Raw genomic sequence first — 16,897 nt, 5'->3', positions numbered from 1 at the left:
AAATTATTTAATCCCTTAGCATGTTTTTTTGCATAATTTCTCATCATTTTCGTCTCACTATAGGGGTTGTATGTAACAGTTTTAAAACATCATGGGGTGTATGTGTAATTATTAAAACCTCAGGGGGTGTATGTGAAAAGACGATAAACCTTAGGGGATGTAAGTGTAATTAACTCTTTAAAATTAGACACTAAAATAATTTCTAAATACTAATTTTGTAAAATTATTTATTTGGCATTACCTTTTTTCTTTATTTGCAAATTGCAATACCGTCTGAATCTGGCCGTGGGCCATCTATTTGGGTTAGGCCCAAAGTTCAACGGCATAATGCACACTTCAAAAACGAAAAAACTACAAAAAAAATGGCGGGAACTCCTCACGTGCTAAATCTCAAACCCTACACGTGCCACTTTGGCGCCTATCTCTTTCCCTGTCTTTTCTATATCTCTCTCTGATCCAAATCTCAACTACGACGACAATGGCGACTCGGCCCACCACCGACTCAGCCCTCACCACCACCTCGACAATCTCCGACTCCGAGAAGGCCTGGCACCTCCTCGGCCTCCTCCTATCACTCGACCGCCCAACTCAGCCCTCCGAGCTCGCCTCCCGATGCACGCTGTTCCCGGCGTCCCCTCACTCGGTCCGATTCCTCTGCTCAGTCCCCAACTCGCCGCTCTCCTTATCCGACGATCTCCACGTCACACCGTCGCCGCTCGCAGTAGCGGCTTTCGCAGAATCCATTTCGTGTTCCGGTGCCGGCGATGCTCTGAGAATCTACTTGGGGAAGCGGAAACGGTGCGTTTTGGATTTTGGGTTTGTACCCTTTTCCAAACGGAGGTTGACTCTAAGTTTTGAAAATGGTAATTGTTGCTGTTTTTTTTTTTTTTTTTTTTTTTTTCTAATTTTCTTTTGTTTTTGTTTTTGTTTTTTTTGGGATTTAATATGTTTGGTTGGAAATGGTGGTGATGAATTGCAGTAAATGAAGAGAGTGGAGCACGAAAAGCAGTCACATATACTTGTCCAAAGGTACAATTAAATCGGTCTAGAATTTATATTTTTATAAATTTAGTTGTTTTTGTAATAGTTTTTATTTTCATTTTCAGTCTAGAAATGTTGAACTTCATTTCTAGGTTTTGTAAACTTGAAAATTATGCAAATTGGTCTCCACTAATTTTTGGGATCACGTTTCTCTAGTTAACTTATGAAATTATCAATGAAAAGTGTTATAGATTTCCTTAACTAATTTTCTTTTCTCTTTAAAAAAAAAAAAAAATCACTTTTTCCCATTAGTTGGGAAAGTCATATAAATAACATAAAAAGTGTCAATTTTAGTTGCATTTTCTAGTAAGTTGAGTAAGATGGCATCTGGATCTTGAAAGCATATATCATAATAATAAACATACATAAGCTGCAGAAGTATACATATACTTGACATTATCATTTATCATCTTTTCTCTTTTGTTTGAAATACAATCGATCCCCTCGAGGTTCTTCTGTTTCATTTCAAAAGCATTTTTGTCTTGAATAACCGTATAAACAAAGGGCAAACAAGCGAATTTCTTCTCTGGACAGCTTTTAAATCAGATCAGTTTTTGCAGATACATTTTTATTCGAAGGACTACATCAGAAGAAGTATAAATATGTTTCCAAGAAACATGACAATGCAGGTGAATAAATTGCTATTGAATTCCCCATTATTTGTTAAATACAGTGCTGGACAATCAAGTTGTGGATGCAAGAATGTTGATCATGTAGAAGATCAATTGGGGACCAACATAACTGTGCAAAGGAAGGTTAACAAAGCAGTAATGGCTTGTGTAGCTGATTTAGAACCAGCTCTGCCAGTCAGTGTCTCTGGTGACTTAGTCCTTTATGAAGGAGCTAGCTTAGATGAGACAGTCTGCATGGGCGAATTTTGCCTAGAGAAAATTAAACAAAGCAATATATCACCAGTGATGGATGAGAATGTTAATGGTAGTTGTAAAGTTAAAAATGTTAGAGTCCTTAAAGATGAAAGAACCGTGGGAGGTGAGCAGGATAAATGGTTGGTAGATCCTGGCAGCCCTAATGGAGGCATAGAAAATCTGTCCAAGCCATATACTGCTCTTCTTGATATAGTTTCTCATAGTGACTCCAGAAGATTGAAAAAGGCGAATTGTGAAGATAAGATGCCTTTGAATAAAAAGCAAACAAGAAGACATGAGATACGGACCATATGTCCAGCTACTGAATTCTCTGTTGCTCGAAAGCAATTGTTCAAGCTCTCTGCCAAGTTGAAGGCCATTCCCAAGGATAAAATGGCTCCAAGACTGCAACCACTCTACTCAGACCATGATCAGGCTGTTGCCACTCCCAAAGAGAACCAGTACCATAAAATAGATCACAAGTCAATCAGCACAGTGCAGAAACCAAAGACAAATTGTAATGACATCCATATTAATGAAAGAAAGAGACGCTATAAAGATATTTCTCCTAAGGTGTGCTATACGTGAAAAATTAATGTCTACTCTCTGGTTCAGTGAGTGCAAGTATATGCTTTCATTGATGATCCTATATTTTATTAAGAAGTGTATGATGCGCTGTAGGATCAACCAGAGAAAAATGAACTTCCAAATTTTGAATCTTATATCGTAGAAGAAGAAGAAGGTTCAGGTATGAAGCTCTGATTATATATTGGATTTTTACATCCATGTCAACGTGTTTGTCATCATGGAATTTTTTATTGCTGTTTCCAAAATTGGTAGGTGGTTATGGCACTGTTTACAGGGCAAGGATCAAGAATGATGGGGCGAAGGTTGCCATTAAGTGTAAGTGTGACATAACTTTTATATTTCAGTCCGTCCTATAAAAAAATTATTATTTATGTAATATAACATGTGTGCTGCCTCCTAGCAAATATATATATATATATATTTAAATGAAAATTAAAATCTAAAACTTACCTGATGTCATTGATAGAATGTTCCTATGATCTTGGTATATATTTGATATTTGGTTTCTTACCATTTGAGTTGAACCTGAAATGAACTTCCTGATCTCATATTGCTTTAATGGTTATGCAGGCCCACATGCTAATGCTCATAAGCACCATGTTAACAATGAGTTGAGGATGCTGGAAAGGTTTGGGTAAGTGTAATAGAAATTTCACTTAAAGAAATATTGTTCTTTGGAGATATAATGTAGTGAATTTTTACAATCAGTGAATATTTATATCCCAGTGAATTTGGTGATTTAGGGGGAAAAACTTTGTGATAAAATATGAAGGCTGTATCAAGAATGGAAATTCCAATTGCTTTGTATTACAGCACGTTGAGCATGATAGGCCTGAGGTAATTATTGGACATTTTGATAGCTTATTTTTTTCTTCATTTCTTTCTGAACCTCATGTTTGATATTGATCTTACCTTTAGGTTTTAAAGAAAGATATAGATATTTTCCAGCTCCAGTGGTATGGCTATTGCTTGTTTAAAGCACTTGCTAGCCTTCATAAGCAGGTAAGCATATATGTATATTCTCTTTGGATTCAAGAGCTTTTTGTAAAAGGTTCTAAAATACTTTTTTCTGCATTCCAGGGAATAGTACATAGAGATGTTAAACCTGGCAATTTCCTTTTCTCTCGTAAGGCCAATAAGGGTTACCTCATTGATTTCAATCTTGCCATGGTTAGTTATACTTCCTGGTATTTTTATTATCTTTTTGTTTATTTCACTGATTTATTTACCTATTTTCAACAGATTGAAATCTGCTGATTCATTCGTGTTTTTTATTTTTCTATGTTTGACAGGATATGCATAAGAAGTATGGAAATACTAGTAAGCTTTCATCTCCTCCAAGTATCTTGATTTACTGTTGGCATGTATATACTGAACCTAGGTTTTGTTTTGTTAGATGGTCACTAGTTTGATCGTTCGCCTAGATACATTTTTTCTTTCAGTAAATTTTCTTTGTTCACACAGACATTCATGTAGAGAACAAAAACGGCAGCTGCTTATACATGCTAAATGTATTTGTCTGAAGTTTTCTGGTCTTACTAGTATTGCAGAGAAAGGGTGTAAGATGATGAAGCTACTTTTGCATATTTTTGCAGGCAAATTAAAAGTGGGATATGATTTAAAAATCAATGATGAGAAACTTATTCATGTGAAATCTGTACCTCAAGCCACACTTAAGAAGTTCCCAAGTGCTAAACCTTCAATAACAGCCAATGGAGAGACCATAGAAGGTTTCAAATCCACTTTAGATCTGAAGGATCTGAAAAAGAAGACTTTCAGCCAAATGAAGGCCTATAATGATTCTGGTAGTTGGAATGTCATCAAAAGTCAGGGTGCAGATGGTTCGGGCATAACATCAGCAAAGGATGTAACAAGCAATAGGACTCCTTCAGCAGAAAGGTTGAGGGAACCTTTGCTATGCCAAGGAAGAAGGAAAGAGCTCATGAGCCTAGTACAGGAAGCAAGACAGAGTCCGAATCATGCAGCATCTGTTGTTTCGGCTCCTATGAGAAAGAGGGTTCCTGCCCCTCCTGGAAATGTCGATGGCAAGCCTTTCTATATCACTCCGATGCCTCTGCACTCAACTGGAAATAGTGTCGGTAGTGCAGGCTTGATAAGAAACAGAGGTTTGTTCCTTTTAAGATTTGGACAATCTGGTTGGACTAAACAATGCCTTTACTTCAGTTTGTCATATTTAATTTTTTTTCTTAGAGGGTGGAAAGCAGAAGAGAGAAGGTCCTTGTGTTGGAACTAAAGGCTTCCGGGCTCCAGAGGTGAGGATTCATAATAAAGGTTAACTATTAGATTTATATGATTACCTAACTTAAAATCTCTATATCCTCAATTTAATCCTAGCCTGACACTGCATAAAATTGTTGCAAGTTCATCTCCGATCTAAATTGTACTCATAATAAGAAACTTCTCCAAGTAATAGCCAACATATTATCTATGAGTCTGTGACAACCATGAATGCTGAGAATTTGAGAAATAAGAATATATGTTGCTAGAAAAACATCATTTTTATGTAACTTAAAACTGGCTGGAGATTGCTGCAACAAAGCATGGAAAATAAACTATTAAGTTCACTACTAACTTAAAGATTTTTTAGGATAAAATAATTTGGTCAGAAGATGCATTCTTTTGTAGCAAATGGAGCAGTTTAATAGGACATGGAATTGAACCCATTTATTTTGATCATTTTATTTTTTATTCATTTAATGGAGTTTGATTAATGAAATAAGTTAAGATGGAGTCATGGAGGAATATAGTCATTTCAATAAATAATGGTAAATGATTGAAAGTACCTCCTTTTATAATTGTCCTCTCCTCTCTTGTGGAGAAACAAAAAGGTGAAGGGGTGGCTAAATGAGAATGATTCGTACCCCACTTACTCTATCTAAAGGCCATGCTGTAAAAGTGTAGGTTTTGACTTTCAATCACTCTGTGTGGTTTATGCAGGTTCTCCTCAGATCTCCACACCAAGGCCCCAAGGTTGATGTCTGGTCTGCTGGTGTCACTATTCTCTACTTCATGATTGGCAGAACGCCCTTTTTGGGAGATCCTGAACAGTTAGTATCCTTGCTTTGATCCAAAAGTTTTATGTGCATTCTCGTATATCATTTTCCAACCCTACAATGGTTATTATCAGGAACATAAAGGATATAGCAAAGTTGAGGGGCAGTGAAGATTTATGGGAAGTCGCCAAGCTACACGACCGCGAATCCTCATATCCAGTGGTATTATTCATCATTCATAATTGTGATCTATCAAATGATTCCTTTAATAAGAATATGCATTGAATTGTAAAGCATTATTTTGTCACAGGACCTCTATAGTACAGAGTCTTTGCCCTCTAATAGATTACAGGATTGGTGTAGAAGCAGCACAAGGAGACCAGACTTCTTTAAGGAAATCCCTAGACCCCTTTTTGATCTTGTGGACAAATGCTTGACAGTGAACCCTAGGCTTAGGATAACTGCAGAGGAAGCCCTTAGACATGAGTTCTTTGCTCCATGCCATGAAGAACTCAGAAAGCATAGGCTTTACATGGACTCTAGAAAAGGTTCCTCTTTACATGGAGAAAGCATCATCAAACCTGTTAAGATTTCTCAAAAGAAGACTTAGATCAGCTTCATCAGAATTTGCCTTTTAGACAAACTTGTATCATAACTTCCTGCTTGTACTTTATTGTCTTGTATTCTTTTTCTTATCTTTATTCTGTGTATACCTTGTAAAATTTGTAACCATTTCGATTCTATAGTATAAATTAGAATTCAGAAACTGTGTGCACTTGTTCCCCTAGGAACCTTGTTGTAAGTGGGTTCATCTGTAGATGTTGAGGTTATCAAAAGTTAATTAGCTCCCAAATCTATAATTTAACATTGATTAGTTTCTATTATGTAATATCAAACTACACTTAAAAATCAATACTTGATTTCCTGGCAAAAAAAAAAAATTAATACTTGATTTAATGAAAAAGGTTGAAGAAATATGTATAGTTGTAATTATTACAAAATTTTTGGATTGGTGAGGTGACATCACCAAAAGAAAGAAGGATAATCTCAAATTTTGAATGTATCAAATTGCAATTTTCTGAACGTAACACTGAAAAATACTATCGCCTTATTAATTCATGTACATGCAACATCACTAATCCCTATTCCATGTATCCAAAATAGGAGTGCATATGTATTTGACTATTTGCCGTTTTGGGTTGGGAAGGAATTTTCAAAGTCAACCCATTTTTTCTATTGGTTCCAAGGTCAACCTATATCAAGTGTAATTGTAAGACTCCAAAAATCATTACAAAAGAAAAGAAATTAGAAACCAAATTGCAATTGATTATGAAATCGGACCAATCAGAACAAACAATGTCATATCGCTGATGTGGCAATGTTCAATTGGGGAGGCGTGTATTTATATTGCTTGATATTTTTCTTAGTGGCCAAGCGATGCCAATTTGCCAACAAGAATATAATACAACTATAGAAAAGACCAAAACTCAGTGGATTTATTGCTTGTCATCATCCAGCTAAGTCAACTCACAACGCATGCCCTCCGGTAGTATCCAAAAACTATTAGCACACAATTTTTTTTTTTGCACACCTTTACTAATTTATTTTGTAAAATTACTTAATTGACACAAAGAAAAATTACTTTAAAGGACAACTCACATTATTTTAAAAAAAAAAACTATTCTTATACACCTCAAACCCAACACTCCTAAACCACAACTACACACCTCACCCTCAACCTCACCTCCAACCACAACCAAAACACACCCCACCTGTGACCCCACCTCCATCCCAAAATTGCTGACACCCACCTCCCGCCATCAACCCGCCTTTATCGCCGCCCATGCATCCTCTCTCCACCATAGCCATTGGAAGTTGGAGACATATCCTAACCTAAAATTTTTGGATTTGAATGTAAATCTAATGCTTTTTTATTTAATTTCAATTGGTTAATCAATCCTAATACTTTTTTCGTCTGTTTGTGATGATTTGGAGTGAGGTTTTTTAAAGTGCAATAGTGAATTTTCTGGTTATTCATTTTCGGATTCGCAGATCTTTCGACACTGGTTTGCTGAACATTCTGGTTTCGTTCGGTAGTAAGTTGTCGAGTCTTTCAGTTTTGTTTGGTAGTAAGCTACCGAACGAAACTGAAAAGTTCAACAGCTTAGTACCGAACGAAATCAAAATGTTCGGTAGCTTACTACCAAACGAAACCGAAATGTTCAGTAGACCAGTGCCGAACGACATGCGAAACCTTATAACTCAAACTCGAAATTTCAATCTTGAAACCTAGAAAACCCGCACTCCAAATTAACTCAAACAGAAAAAATATATATATATCTTGGGATGGATTAACCAATTTAAATTTGATAAAAAAAACCTAGATTTGCATATAAATTAAAATAATTTAGCTTAAGGCATAACTATGAGTTGACAACAATGGCTACGGTGTTGTAGTAAGGTGGTGAGACCATCAACGGCGGATTAACAGTAGTGAGTTGACGACGGTGGTGACCGCTCCAATGATGATGTTGGTATACATGGGTGTGTTCTTGGCTAGGATTAGGTGGGAGTGAGGTTGGAGGTGAAGGTGTGTATTGTCTGAAAAGGTTGAGTGTGTATGTATTGTTTGAATAGATTGGGTGAGGTGTGTAAGAGAAATTTGGTAAGATTAATGAGATTGAGAGTATTTTAGTAATGAGAGGGGTGTGTTAAAAAAAAATTTATATTTTAAAAAATGATAGGAGGTGTATAGGAGAAAAGTGAGTGCAAAAAGAAAAAAAAAAAAAAAAAAAAGGTGTGCAAATAGGAGCTCTATCCAAGAATCCTTTAGGACCATCTTTATTTTTTTTTTTCCCTAAATGCCCCTCTATGACTTGCTAAAGATGAAATTCCGGTAGTACCCAACTCACGTTTGGCACCATCCAAAATACTAGTTATTATTTTCTTATTAAGTTTAAGGTGATATTTTAGAATAAATTTGAAATACAACATTTGGTTAACCTATTAATATGGTCAACTTATTAATATGATTATATGTTGGGAAAAAAAATCATAAAGAAAAACAAATTAGACATAACCCATATGACCATTTCTAGCAAAATGTAAAAACAATATAAATTGTATTGTGGAAGTGTAAATTACTGTGAATCTAAATCATGTCACATGTCTAGTACATGAATAAGGAGACTAAAATGTCCGTAACTAATTCGATGATGCACCTGTTACAAATAACATAGTAATGCAACACTATAGTGATTCAACTCTTTGACACATAGACAACTCTCTATGTAAAATAATACAATTTAGTTCATCTTATAATCAAGATTTTTCTCATTCAAATATTTCAGTCCTCTTGTTTTTTTCACTTTTACAGCACCAAATATTTTAATTATATAACAATCTTTAATCAATCCCCATTTGGTATTTTATTCACTCAAAAGTACCCAAAGCACATAAGCCTATTTTATATAAGAACTTTTAAAATCACATATATGTTTTCCTTTTTTATATTATATATATTTTCCAAAAAAACATATATAAACAAAAAAAAAACATTAGAATAAGTTCATTATGTTTTCAGTTCAAAGGCAAAAATTTATGACTTTATTACACTTTACCCATCTAAATTTTGAGTTCGATCTCACTTCATCACTTAATTTTGTTGCAATCTACCACATTGGCTCATTCCGTTTAAAAATTATGTTAAAAAAAGGTTTTTTTGAATTTTCAAGTAGGATTTCTTTTGTTAGAAAGCAGGTAGAGTGTAAAAATGTCATATGTTTCTAAGAACATAAACTTGAAAAAAAAAAAAAAAAAAACTCTTACTTTTAACAAAATTTTAGATGGAATGAACCATTGGTGGTATATTAGAATAAATTTTTAATTTAGGTTTTAAATTTACATGATTATTATTTAGGTGGTGAAGTAAGATCGAACCTAAACTTTAATAGATAAAATGTAAAAAAGTCAAAATTTATTGATCTCATTGCATAAATAGGGAGAAAAAGGTATGGATCCTCCATTATCCAAGGGCAATTTAGTAATACAACACCTAGAATCTTCGTTACCAAGTTCGCGGGAACAAAATCCCCTCACCCGAGACCCCTATAAATTCCACACCCCTCAAACTCTCCCTCTTTCAGTTTTCACTTTCTCAGCAAATTTTCCCTCCATTTTCTCTCTGCGAAGCGATTCAAAGCGATGGACTCCTTCTCGTCTTTCTTCGACTCCCAATCCTCCGCAAGAAACCGGTGGACCTTCGATTCCCTCAAGAACTTCCGCCAGATCTCTCCTGCTGTTCAGAATCATCTCAAGCTGGTAAGACAATCTTTCTTTCTCGGAAAAGAATTTTACTCTCGTTTCGAATGTGTTTGGTTGCCGAGAAAGTTTAGGAAGAAGACAAAATGTGGTTATGTGAGTATGATTTTCTTGCATGTTTGTGTGTTCGACTGAGCAATGTAGGTGATCCTTCTGATTGTATGTTTGTGCTGAGAAAATCGTGCTGGTTGTATCGGTTGAACCTCAATTGCCAGATTGTTGGCTTGGCTCATATGGTTTCCTTGTTCAAACCCATAGCAAAGGGTTATGATAAGATGGGGTACATTTTTTATTTACAGATTAAATCTCTTAATTTTGCAGGTCTACCTCTCCTTATGTTGTGCTCTCGTTGCTTTAGCTGCCGGAGCTTACCTGCATCTTCTATTAAACATTGGAGGCCTTTTGACAACTCTTGCCCTTATGGGATGTTGTGTCTGGTTAATCTTTACCCCTCCCCATGAAGAGGTAAGGTTTATTGAATGATCTTTCTTTAACTTCGTGCAATAATATTTATATTTTGTTTTCACAGTTTTTTAAATCTGTTTTTCTGTATTGGATTGTTGTGTTTTAATGTTGAACAGAAAAAGAGGGTTTGTCTAATGATAGCGATAGCTGCCTTGATGGGGGCTTGTATGGGTCCTTTGATTGATCAGGCCATTGAGGTTAACCCAAGGTACATGCCTGTTATTAGGTGCTAGCTGTACTCTTTATTCAACAGTAATTATTTAATGTTCAAGTTTCTTTTGCTAGGATATTTAATATTTACACCATACAATTATGGGAACTTAAGGTTTTAAGCTGCAATGTTCTCTGCCATTATGTGCTAGCTGTTGTGTTTGTTCAACAGTGATTATTTAATGTTCAAGTTTCTTTTGCTAGAATATTTATTCTTTACACCAAACAATTATGGGAAGTTATGTTTTTAGACTGCAACACCCCCCCCCCCCCCCCCCCAATGTGCTTTGTATAATGCTTTTGCTTTATTAAGATATAAATTACCTTGTTGATTTACCAAAAATAAATGTCCCTATTCGGCCATTTGTCTTTTTCCGTTTTGTAATGCACCTGATAGCAATAGAGAAGTTTCTTCGGTTTTGCAAATTGGGTTCAAATTATGTGATATATCTGGTTTTAACATTTGTTTTCTTATTTTCTACTTTAGGGAATGTTTTGTGTTTTCTGCTTGCCAGTTACGCTGATTTCTTTTTTTCTCTTCTTTTGACCCAGCATCCTGGTCAGTGCGTTTGTTGGCACTGCTCTGGCGTTTGGCTGCTTCTCAGCAGCAGCACTGTTGGCAAGGCGCAGAGAATACCTTTACCTGGGGGGCTTGGTTTCTTCTGGCTTGTCCATTCTCTTCTGGATGGAGTTGGCTTCTGCTATCTTTGAGGGTTCCACAGCTCTTTACAAGTTCGAGGTGAGGGAATCATCAATTACTAATTTGACATTGTTATCTTGTGCTTTGGTCTGTTTAAAACTGAAATAGGGAGCTGTTTTCAGTTCACTTATGCTGTTTTTCTTTATTGGTGTATGTAGTTGTATTTTGGGATTATGGTTTTTGTGGGCTACATGGTAGTTCATACTCAGCAAATGATTGAGTGGGCATACCAGGGTGATCTGGACTATGTGAAGCACGCCCTGTTCCTTTTCGCCGACTTTGCTGCTGTTTTTCGCCGTATACTGATCCTCATGGTGGGTTTGCTAAATGCTTTTATCATCTAGCTTTGACTATTGTTTCTTAGGTGGTGCTCTCTTATTAAGCTACTATTAATATCCATTTCAAATATTAGTAACTAAATGATCACTGTTTAATCTTTATGCAGCTGAAGAACTCATCTGAGAAGAATGAGAAGAAGAAGAAGAAAAGGAAGGACTGATGATGCCATGCAATGCAATTCAAAAATCAAATACTGTCTATAGAGTTTCTACCTGACCTGACCTTAAAACAAAATCCTTGTTAATATTCCCTACCTACTTTTTGTGGTAGACTGATATGATGATGGTGATTGTAGAGTTTAACTTTAACATCATGACAAGCTCATTTCTGCTCACTTGTGATTACTGTTCCTACATGTTTTGAGATCCAGTTTTAGTTTAATTTCATGACAAGTTCATTTCTGCTCTCCTGTAATGAATTGTTGACACTGGCTACACAGTTGTGATTTCTGCTCACTTGTGATTACTGTTCCTACATGTTTTTGAGATCCAGTTTTAGTTTAATTTCATGACAAGTTCATTTCTGCTCTCCTGTAATGAATTGTTGACACTGGCTACACAGTTAAAGCAATGGACAAAACTCAATGAGTTTTAATTGGATGTTGTTGAGGCAATGTCCTCAATGGTCGAATGAATGCACTGAGGGTCTCATAGTATGATAAAGGGCTCACAAATTCCATGTTCTAATCAAAAGAAAACTTTGTGAGGGGACTAAGTGATAGAATTAGAGCATCCAACCCAAAATTAATTGGCAATGGGTGGAGAGCCCCAAGACTTATAAACACATATGCTAAGCTCTAGTTTTCTGATGTGGGACATTGCTCCACATTACTCTCAACACGCCCCCGCACGTGTGGCGATATTTTGAGCCTTACACGTGAACAAATTGTATTGGGTGACGTGGGAGCACGTGTGGCCGTTGGGCCTTACACGCGGATAACCAAGCTCTAATACCATGATAGAATTAGAGCATCTAACCCAAAACTAATTGGCAATGGGTGGAGAGGCCCAAGACTTATAAGCACATATGCTAAACTCTAGTTTTCCGATGTGAGACATTGCTCCACATTACTCTCAACACGCCCCACGCACGTGTGACGATATTTTAAGCCTTACACGTGAACAAATTGTATTGGGTGACGTGGGAGCACGTGTAGCCGTTGAACCTTACACGCGGATAACCAAGTTCTGATACCATGATAGAATTAGAGCATCCAACCCAAAACCAATTGGCAATGGGTGGAGAGGCCCAAGACTTATAAGCACATATGCTAAGCTCTAGTTTTTCGATGTGGGACATTGCTCCACATTACTCTCAACACTAAGGGCCCTCATTAAACGAAAAATCAAAGTTATTGTCTAATCAAGTATACTGGATTTTATTGCTTGCAGTTTCCCCTTCTGTCCTCTCTTAGCGGGAAATATGTAAAATAACATACACGAAACTACGAAAGCAAGAACAAACGAAATTAGCTATTTGCTTAGTATTTCTATTTATAATATTGGAAAAAATTTTAAACATCAAAAGAGAAAACCTTTTGCATGGTAATCTTTCTAAACAAAAATCTAAATATTGAACAATTATACATGGTCACACAGTTATAATTATTTTAAAGACAAGACTTTTTTACATTTTACCCATCTAAATATTGGGGTTAATCTCACTTCACCACCTAAAAAAAAATTGTGCTAGTTTACCATCTGAATTAAAAATTTGTTGCAATGTACCTATCTCTTTCTCATTTTGTCTAAACTTTTATTAAAAATAAGGGTGTTTTGATCTTTTTTAAGTTCCTATTGTTAGAATAATAATGGTTTTTTTTTTTTTATATTTTACCCACTTTGACATAATATGAACTAACTTGAAAAGACAAAAACACATTTTTTTTCAACAACAATTTAGAAAAAATGAGCTAGAGGTGATACATTGCAACAAATTTTTAATTCAGGTGGTAAACTGTTACAAATTTTTTTTAGGTGGTGAAGTGAGATTGACTGTAATTTGAATTTGACCCATAATTTGAACTTGTTATCTCAATCAAATAATATAACAATAATGCTAGTTGTCCCACATTTTTTTTTCCATATTTGTATCCCACCTGATGTGTCATTACTTTATTGGAAGAGTATTTCATTTTTCTTTTTTAGGTTTTATTTTTTAATTTGTAGTGTCCAATGTATGAATATCATGTAAGATGGTATGAAATTGTGGTACAAAAATGTGGTAAGTGTAGCATTACTGATAATATAATGACATCTATACTTTTATACTTTATCTTATACAAATTTTCAAATTTGAAGAGATTTTTTGTCCCTTGGATTGTCCGATCGGCCCCTTATTTTTGTCACAGGGGAGATTGTCTCCTCTGTCAAATACAACTTGTCATACAACCTTTTTCCTTTTTTTGGAATACAACACCTAAAGTTTTTCTTTGTTTTTCTTTAGTGAAGGATATTTTAGTCATACAACACCTAGAACTAGAAGACTAGAAGTTTCTTTTTTTTTTTTCCTGGAAATATTCCTTTATTAGGGCAATTTAGTCATACAACACCTAGAAGTTTTTGTCGGGCATTTACAACACCTAGAAGTTTCTTTTTGTAGTCAAGGGCAATTTAGTCATACAACACCTAGAACTAGAAGTTTCGCACCAAGTTCCGGGAACGAAGTCCCCTCGCCCGAGTCGCTATAAATTCCGCATCCCCAATTTCTCCCTCTTTCAGTTTTCACATTCTCAGCAATTTCCTCTCAGCGAAGCGAATCAAAGCGATATGGACTCCTTCTCGTCTTTCTTCGATTCCCAATCCTCTGCACGAAACCGCTGGACCTACGATTCCCTCAAGAACTTCCGTCAGATCTCTCCGATCGTTCAGAATCATCTCAAACTGGTAACAATCTTTCTCGCAAATGAATTTCACTCTCGTTTGGGTCGTGTTTGGTTAGCGAGAAAGTTTAGGAAGAAGAGAAATATGAATCTGATTTTCTTGCATGTTTTCTATGTTAGACTCAGCAATTTCACTCTCGTTTGGAGAAAATAAGAATATGATTGCTTGTCGGTTTGTTCATCACCTTTACGTATGGTGTGAGAGAGCCTTTACGGTTTTGTTCACCTTCGTTTCGTTGATCTTTCTGATTATTATGCGTCTGTGCTGAGAATATCGTACTGGACGTATTGATTTTGATATCTAGGGTTTCGTTAGGGTTGAATTCTTTATTTGAATTCTTGACTGAATTTTCGATTGTCTGGACCTTCTGGTTACAGAGAATATTGTTGTTAACAAAGGAAAAATAAAAAGAGAGACACATCGAGAAATTCATCTTCTGTGGTCATGACGTAGAAATGTTTTTGCCTTTTGTTTTCTCTTATAGAAAATTAAGGAAGGAGGCAGAGATGCAAAGGAAACAACACACACATATATATTGGTTTTTGAAATAAAGATTAGAAACCTAAAAACAGATTTAGATGCTTTTTAGATTCTAATTTTAAGTTGTAGTGTTGAACCTCAATTGCTGTAGTGTTGGCTTGGCTCATATGGGTTCCTTGTCGATACCTATAAAAAAGGGTTATGATTATACGGTGTACCATTTTGATTTCCTGATTGTTCTCTTAATTTTGCAGGTCTATCTCACCTTATGCTGTGCTCTTGTTGCGTCTGCTGCTGGAGCCTACCTGCATGTTATATGGAACATTGGAGGCATTTTAACAACTCTTGCCTGTGTGGGATGTATGGTCTGGTTACTCGCCACCCCTCCCCATGAAGAGGTAAGGTTTATCAATGAGCTTTTTTTAATTTCCTGCAATTATATTTATGTATATTTTGTGTTTCCCAGTTGTTTTAATTTGGTTTTCTGTATTGGATTGTTGTGTATTAATGTGGAACAGAAAAAGAGAGTTTCTCTACTGATGGCGGCTGCGGCATTTGAGGGCGCTACTGTTGGCCCGTTGATTGATCTGGCCATTGAGATTGACCCAAGGTACATGCCCGTAATTAGGTGCTAGCTACTGTATTGTTTATTTAAAAGTAATATAACGTCAAGTTGCGTACTCAAACTGCATGCTTATCTGTGAGTACCCCATACAATAATGGCAACTTGGGTTTTTAAAGTGCAGTTGTGTTAACCCATTCATGTGCAATGTATAGTACTTCTATGGCCTTGTTTGGTCCTTAGTCTTTTTCCTTTGAAAAAATGCACCTGAGAGTAATAAATTTTGTAACTGTAGTTTAGCATTTTGGGTTAAAATAATGTGATATATTCGATAAACATCTGTTTATTGGTGAATGAGTGTTTCCTGCTTGGCCAGTTAGATTTTAAAATAGCTTGCTGATTTTTTGTTTTCTTTTCCTTTGTGCCAGCATCCTGATCAGTGCTTTTGGGGGAACAGCTCTGGCCTTTGGTTGTTTCTCAGCAGCAGCCATGTTGGCAAGGCGCCGGGAATACCTCTATCTGGGGGGCTTGCTTTCTTCTGGCTTGTCCATTCTCCTCTGGTTGCAGCTTGCTTCTTCCATCTTTGGGGGCTCCACGGCTCTTTTTAAGTTCGAGGTGAGGGAATTATCAATTACTAATGTGACATTGTTATCTTATGCTTTGGTCACTTAAAGCCAAGATAGGGAGCTATTTGCAGTTAAAACTTATGCTGTTTTTGTTTATTGGTACATGCATGCAGTTGTACTTTGGGCTTCTTGTTTTTGTGGGCTACATGGTGGTTGACACTCAGGAAATGATTGAGAAAGCACACTTTGGTGATCTTGACTATGTGAAGCATGCCCTGACCCTTTTCACTGACTTTGTTGCTGTTTTTGTTCGTATATTGGTCATCATGGTAAGTTTTCTATATGCTTTATAACAAGTCTCCTCCTGGTCTTGTTCTTTATCATCCTAGTTACGACAATTGTTTCTCAAGTGCTCTCTTATTGTACTTGAAAAGCTATTTCTATTTTGAAAGATGAGCGAGAAGTTTAGTTTATGAAGCTAAATTGATCTGATAACTAAATGATGGCTTCTTCATGCAGTTGCAGAACTCAGCTGAGAAGAATGAGAAGAAGAAGAAGAGAAGGAATGCTTGAGGTTTTTCAGGCGAAAGATGGGCATTGGTGCCACCCAATGCAAAAAATCAAATGACTTTGTCTATACTATAGTATTTTTTTACATCAGACGTAAAAACAAAATCAATGTTAATATTTTGTGTGGGTGGTAGACTGTTGTCTAGTTTTGCTGTTGTCACATGTTCTGAAATCCAGTTTAATACCATGACAAGTTTTCTGCTTTCTTTTAATAAATTGTCCATTGCCGAGTTGTGTGATGGAGATGACTGAATCAGTGAGGAACTTGGAAATTTAATTGGATGAAATTATGTT

The 16,897-nt window shown here is 36.0% G+C and overlaps 3 protein-coding genes across 3 annotated transcripts; all 3 read left to right on the top strand.

The window, feature by feature from the left end:
* The first annotated feature begins 478 nt into the window (after nucleotides 1–478).
* LOC147273686 (Protein kinase superfamily protein) lies at nucleotides 479–6,228 on the top strand. Its single transcript, XM_086227413.1, has 15 exons — nucleotides 479–863; nucleotides 980–1,029; nucleotides 1,602–2,480; nucleotides 2,589–2,655; nucleotides 2,748–2,810; nucleotides 3,066–3,129; nucleotides 3,239–3,332; nucleotides 3,414–3,497; nucleotides 3,576–3,665; nucleotides 3,788–3,836; nucleotides 4,091–4,621; nucleotides 4,707–4,768; nucleotides 5,454–5,563; nucleotides 5,644–5,731; nucleotides 5,820–6,228. The coding sequence occupies exons 1-15, from the start codon at nucleotides 479–481 to the stop codon at nucleotides 6,117–6,119; spliced, it is 2,916 nt and encodes a 971-aa protein (XP_086083539.1). The 3' UTR covers nucleotides 6,120–6,228.
* Nucleotides 6,229–9,712: 3,484 nt separating this feature from the next.
* Nucleotides 9,713–11,703, top strand: LOC147273685 (bax inhibitor 1-like). The gene is made up of 6 exons (XM_086227640.1): nucleotides 9,713–9,829; nucleotides 10,151–10,294; nucleotides 10,411–10,502; nucleotides 11,057–11,243; nucleotides 11,363–11,518; nucleotides 11,650–11,703. Exons 1-6 carry the CDS (start codon nucleotides 9,713–9,715, stop codon nucleotides 11,701–11,703), a joined length of 750 nt encoding a protein of 249 aa, XP_086083766.1.
* A 2,539-nt stretch (nucleotides 11,704–14,242) lies between these two features.
* On the top strand, nucleotides 14,243–16,819 carry LOC147273684 (bax inhibitor 1-like). Its single transcript, XM_086256467.1, has 6 exons — nucleotides 14,243–14,428; nucleotides 15,160–15,303; nucleotides 15,424–15,515; nucleotides 15,896–16,082; nucleotides 16,207–16,362; nucleotides 16,553–16,819. The coding sequence occupies exons 1-6, from the start codon at nucleotides 14,312–14,314 to the stop codon at nucleotides 16,604–16,606; spliced, it is 750 nt and encodes a 249-aa protein (XP_086112593.1). The 5' UTR covers nucleotides 14,243–14,311; the 3' UTR covers nucleotides 16,607–16,819.
* Nucleotides 16,820–16,897: the final 78 nt, after the last annotated feature.

The sequence above is a fragment of the Dryas octopetala genome, chromosome 9 (genome assembly GCF_963921425.1).
Source record: "Dryas octopetala chromosome 9, drDryOcto1.1, whole genome shotgun sequence".
Lineage (NCBI taxonomy): Eukaryota > Viridiplantae > Streptophyta > Magnoliopsida > Rosales > Rosaceae > Dryas > Dryas octopetala.
This window is presented reverse-complemented; position numbering and strand designations above follow the sequence as displayed.

Coding starts and splice junctions, on each gene's coding strand:
- LOC147273686 (XM_086227413.1), top strand. CDS start 479: ATGGCGACTCGGCCCACCACCGACTCAGCCCTCACCACCACCTCGACA. Junction 2,481..2,588: donor ATAAAGATATTTCTCCTAAG/GTGTGCTATACG, acceptor GATGCGCTGTAG/GATCAACCAGAGAAAAATGA. Junction 3,837..4,090: donor TAAGCTTTCATCTCCTCCAA/GTATCTTGATTT, acceptor ATATTTTTGCAG/GCAAATTAAAAGTGGGATAT.
- LOC147273685 (XM_086227640.1), top strand. CDS start 9,713: ATGGACTCCTTCTCGTCTTTCTTCGACTCCCAATCCTCCGCAAGAAAC. Junction 10,503..11,056: donor GCCATTGAGGTTAACCCAAG/GTACATGCCTGT, acceptor CTTTTGACCCAG/CATCCTGGTCAGTGCGTTTG. Junction 11,244..11,362: donor CAGCTCTTTACAAGTTCGAG/GTGAGGGAATCA, acceptor TGGTGTATGTAG/TTGTATTTTGGGATTATGGT.
- LOC147273684 (XM_086256467.1), top strand. CDS start 14,312: ATGGACTCCTTCTCGTCTTTCTTCGATTCCCAATCCTCTGCACGAAAC. Junction 15,516..15,895: donor GCCATTGAGATTGACCCAAG/GTACATGCCCGT, acceptor CCTTTGTGCCAG/CATCCTGATCAGTGCTTTTG. Junction 16,083..16,206: donor CGGCTCTTTTTAAGTTCGAG/GTGAGGGAATTA, acceptor ACATGCATGCAG/TTGTACTTTGGGCTTCTTGT.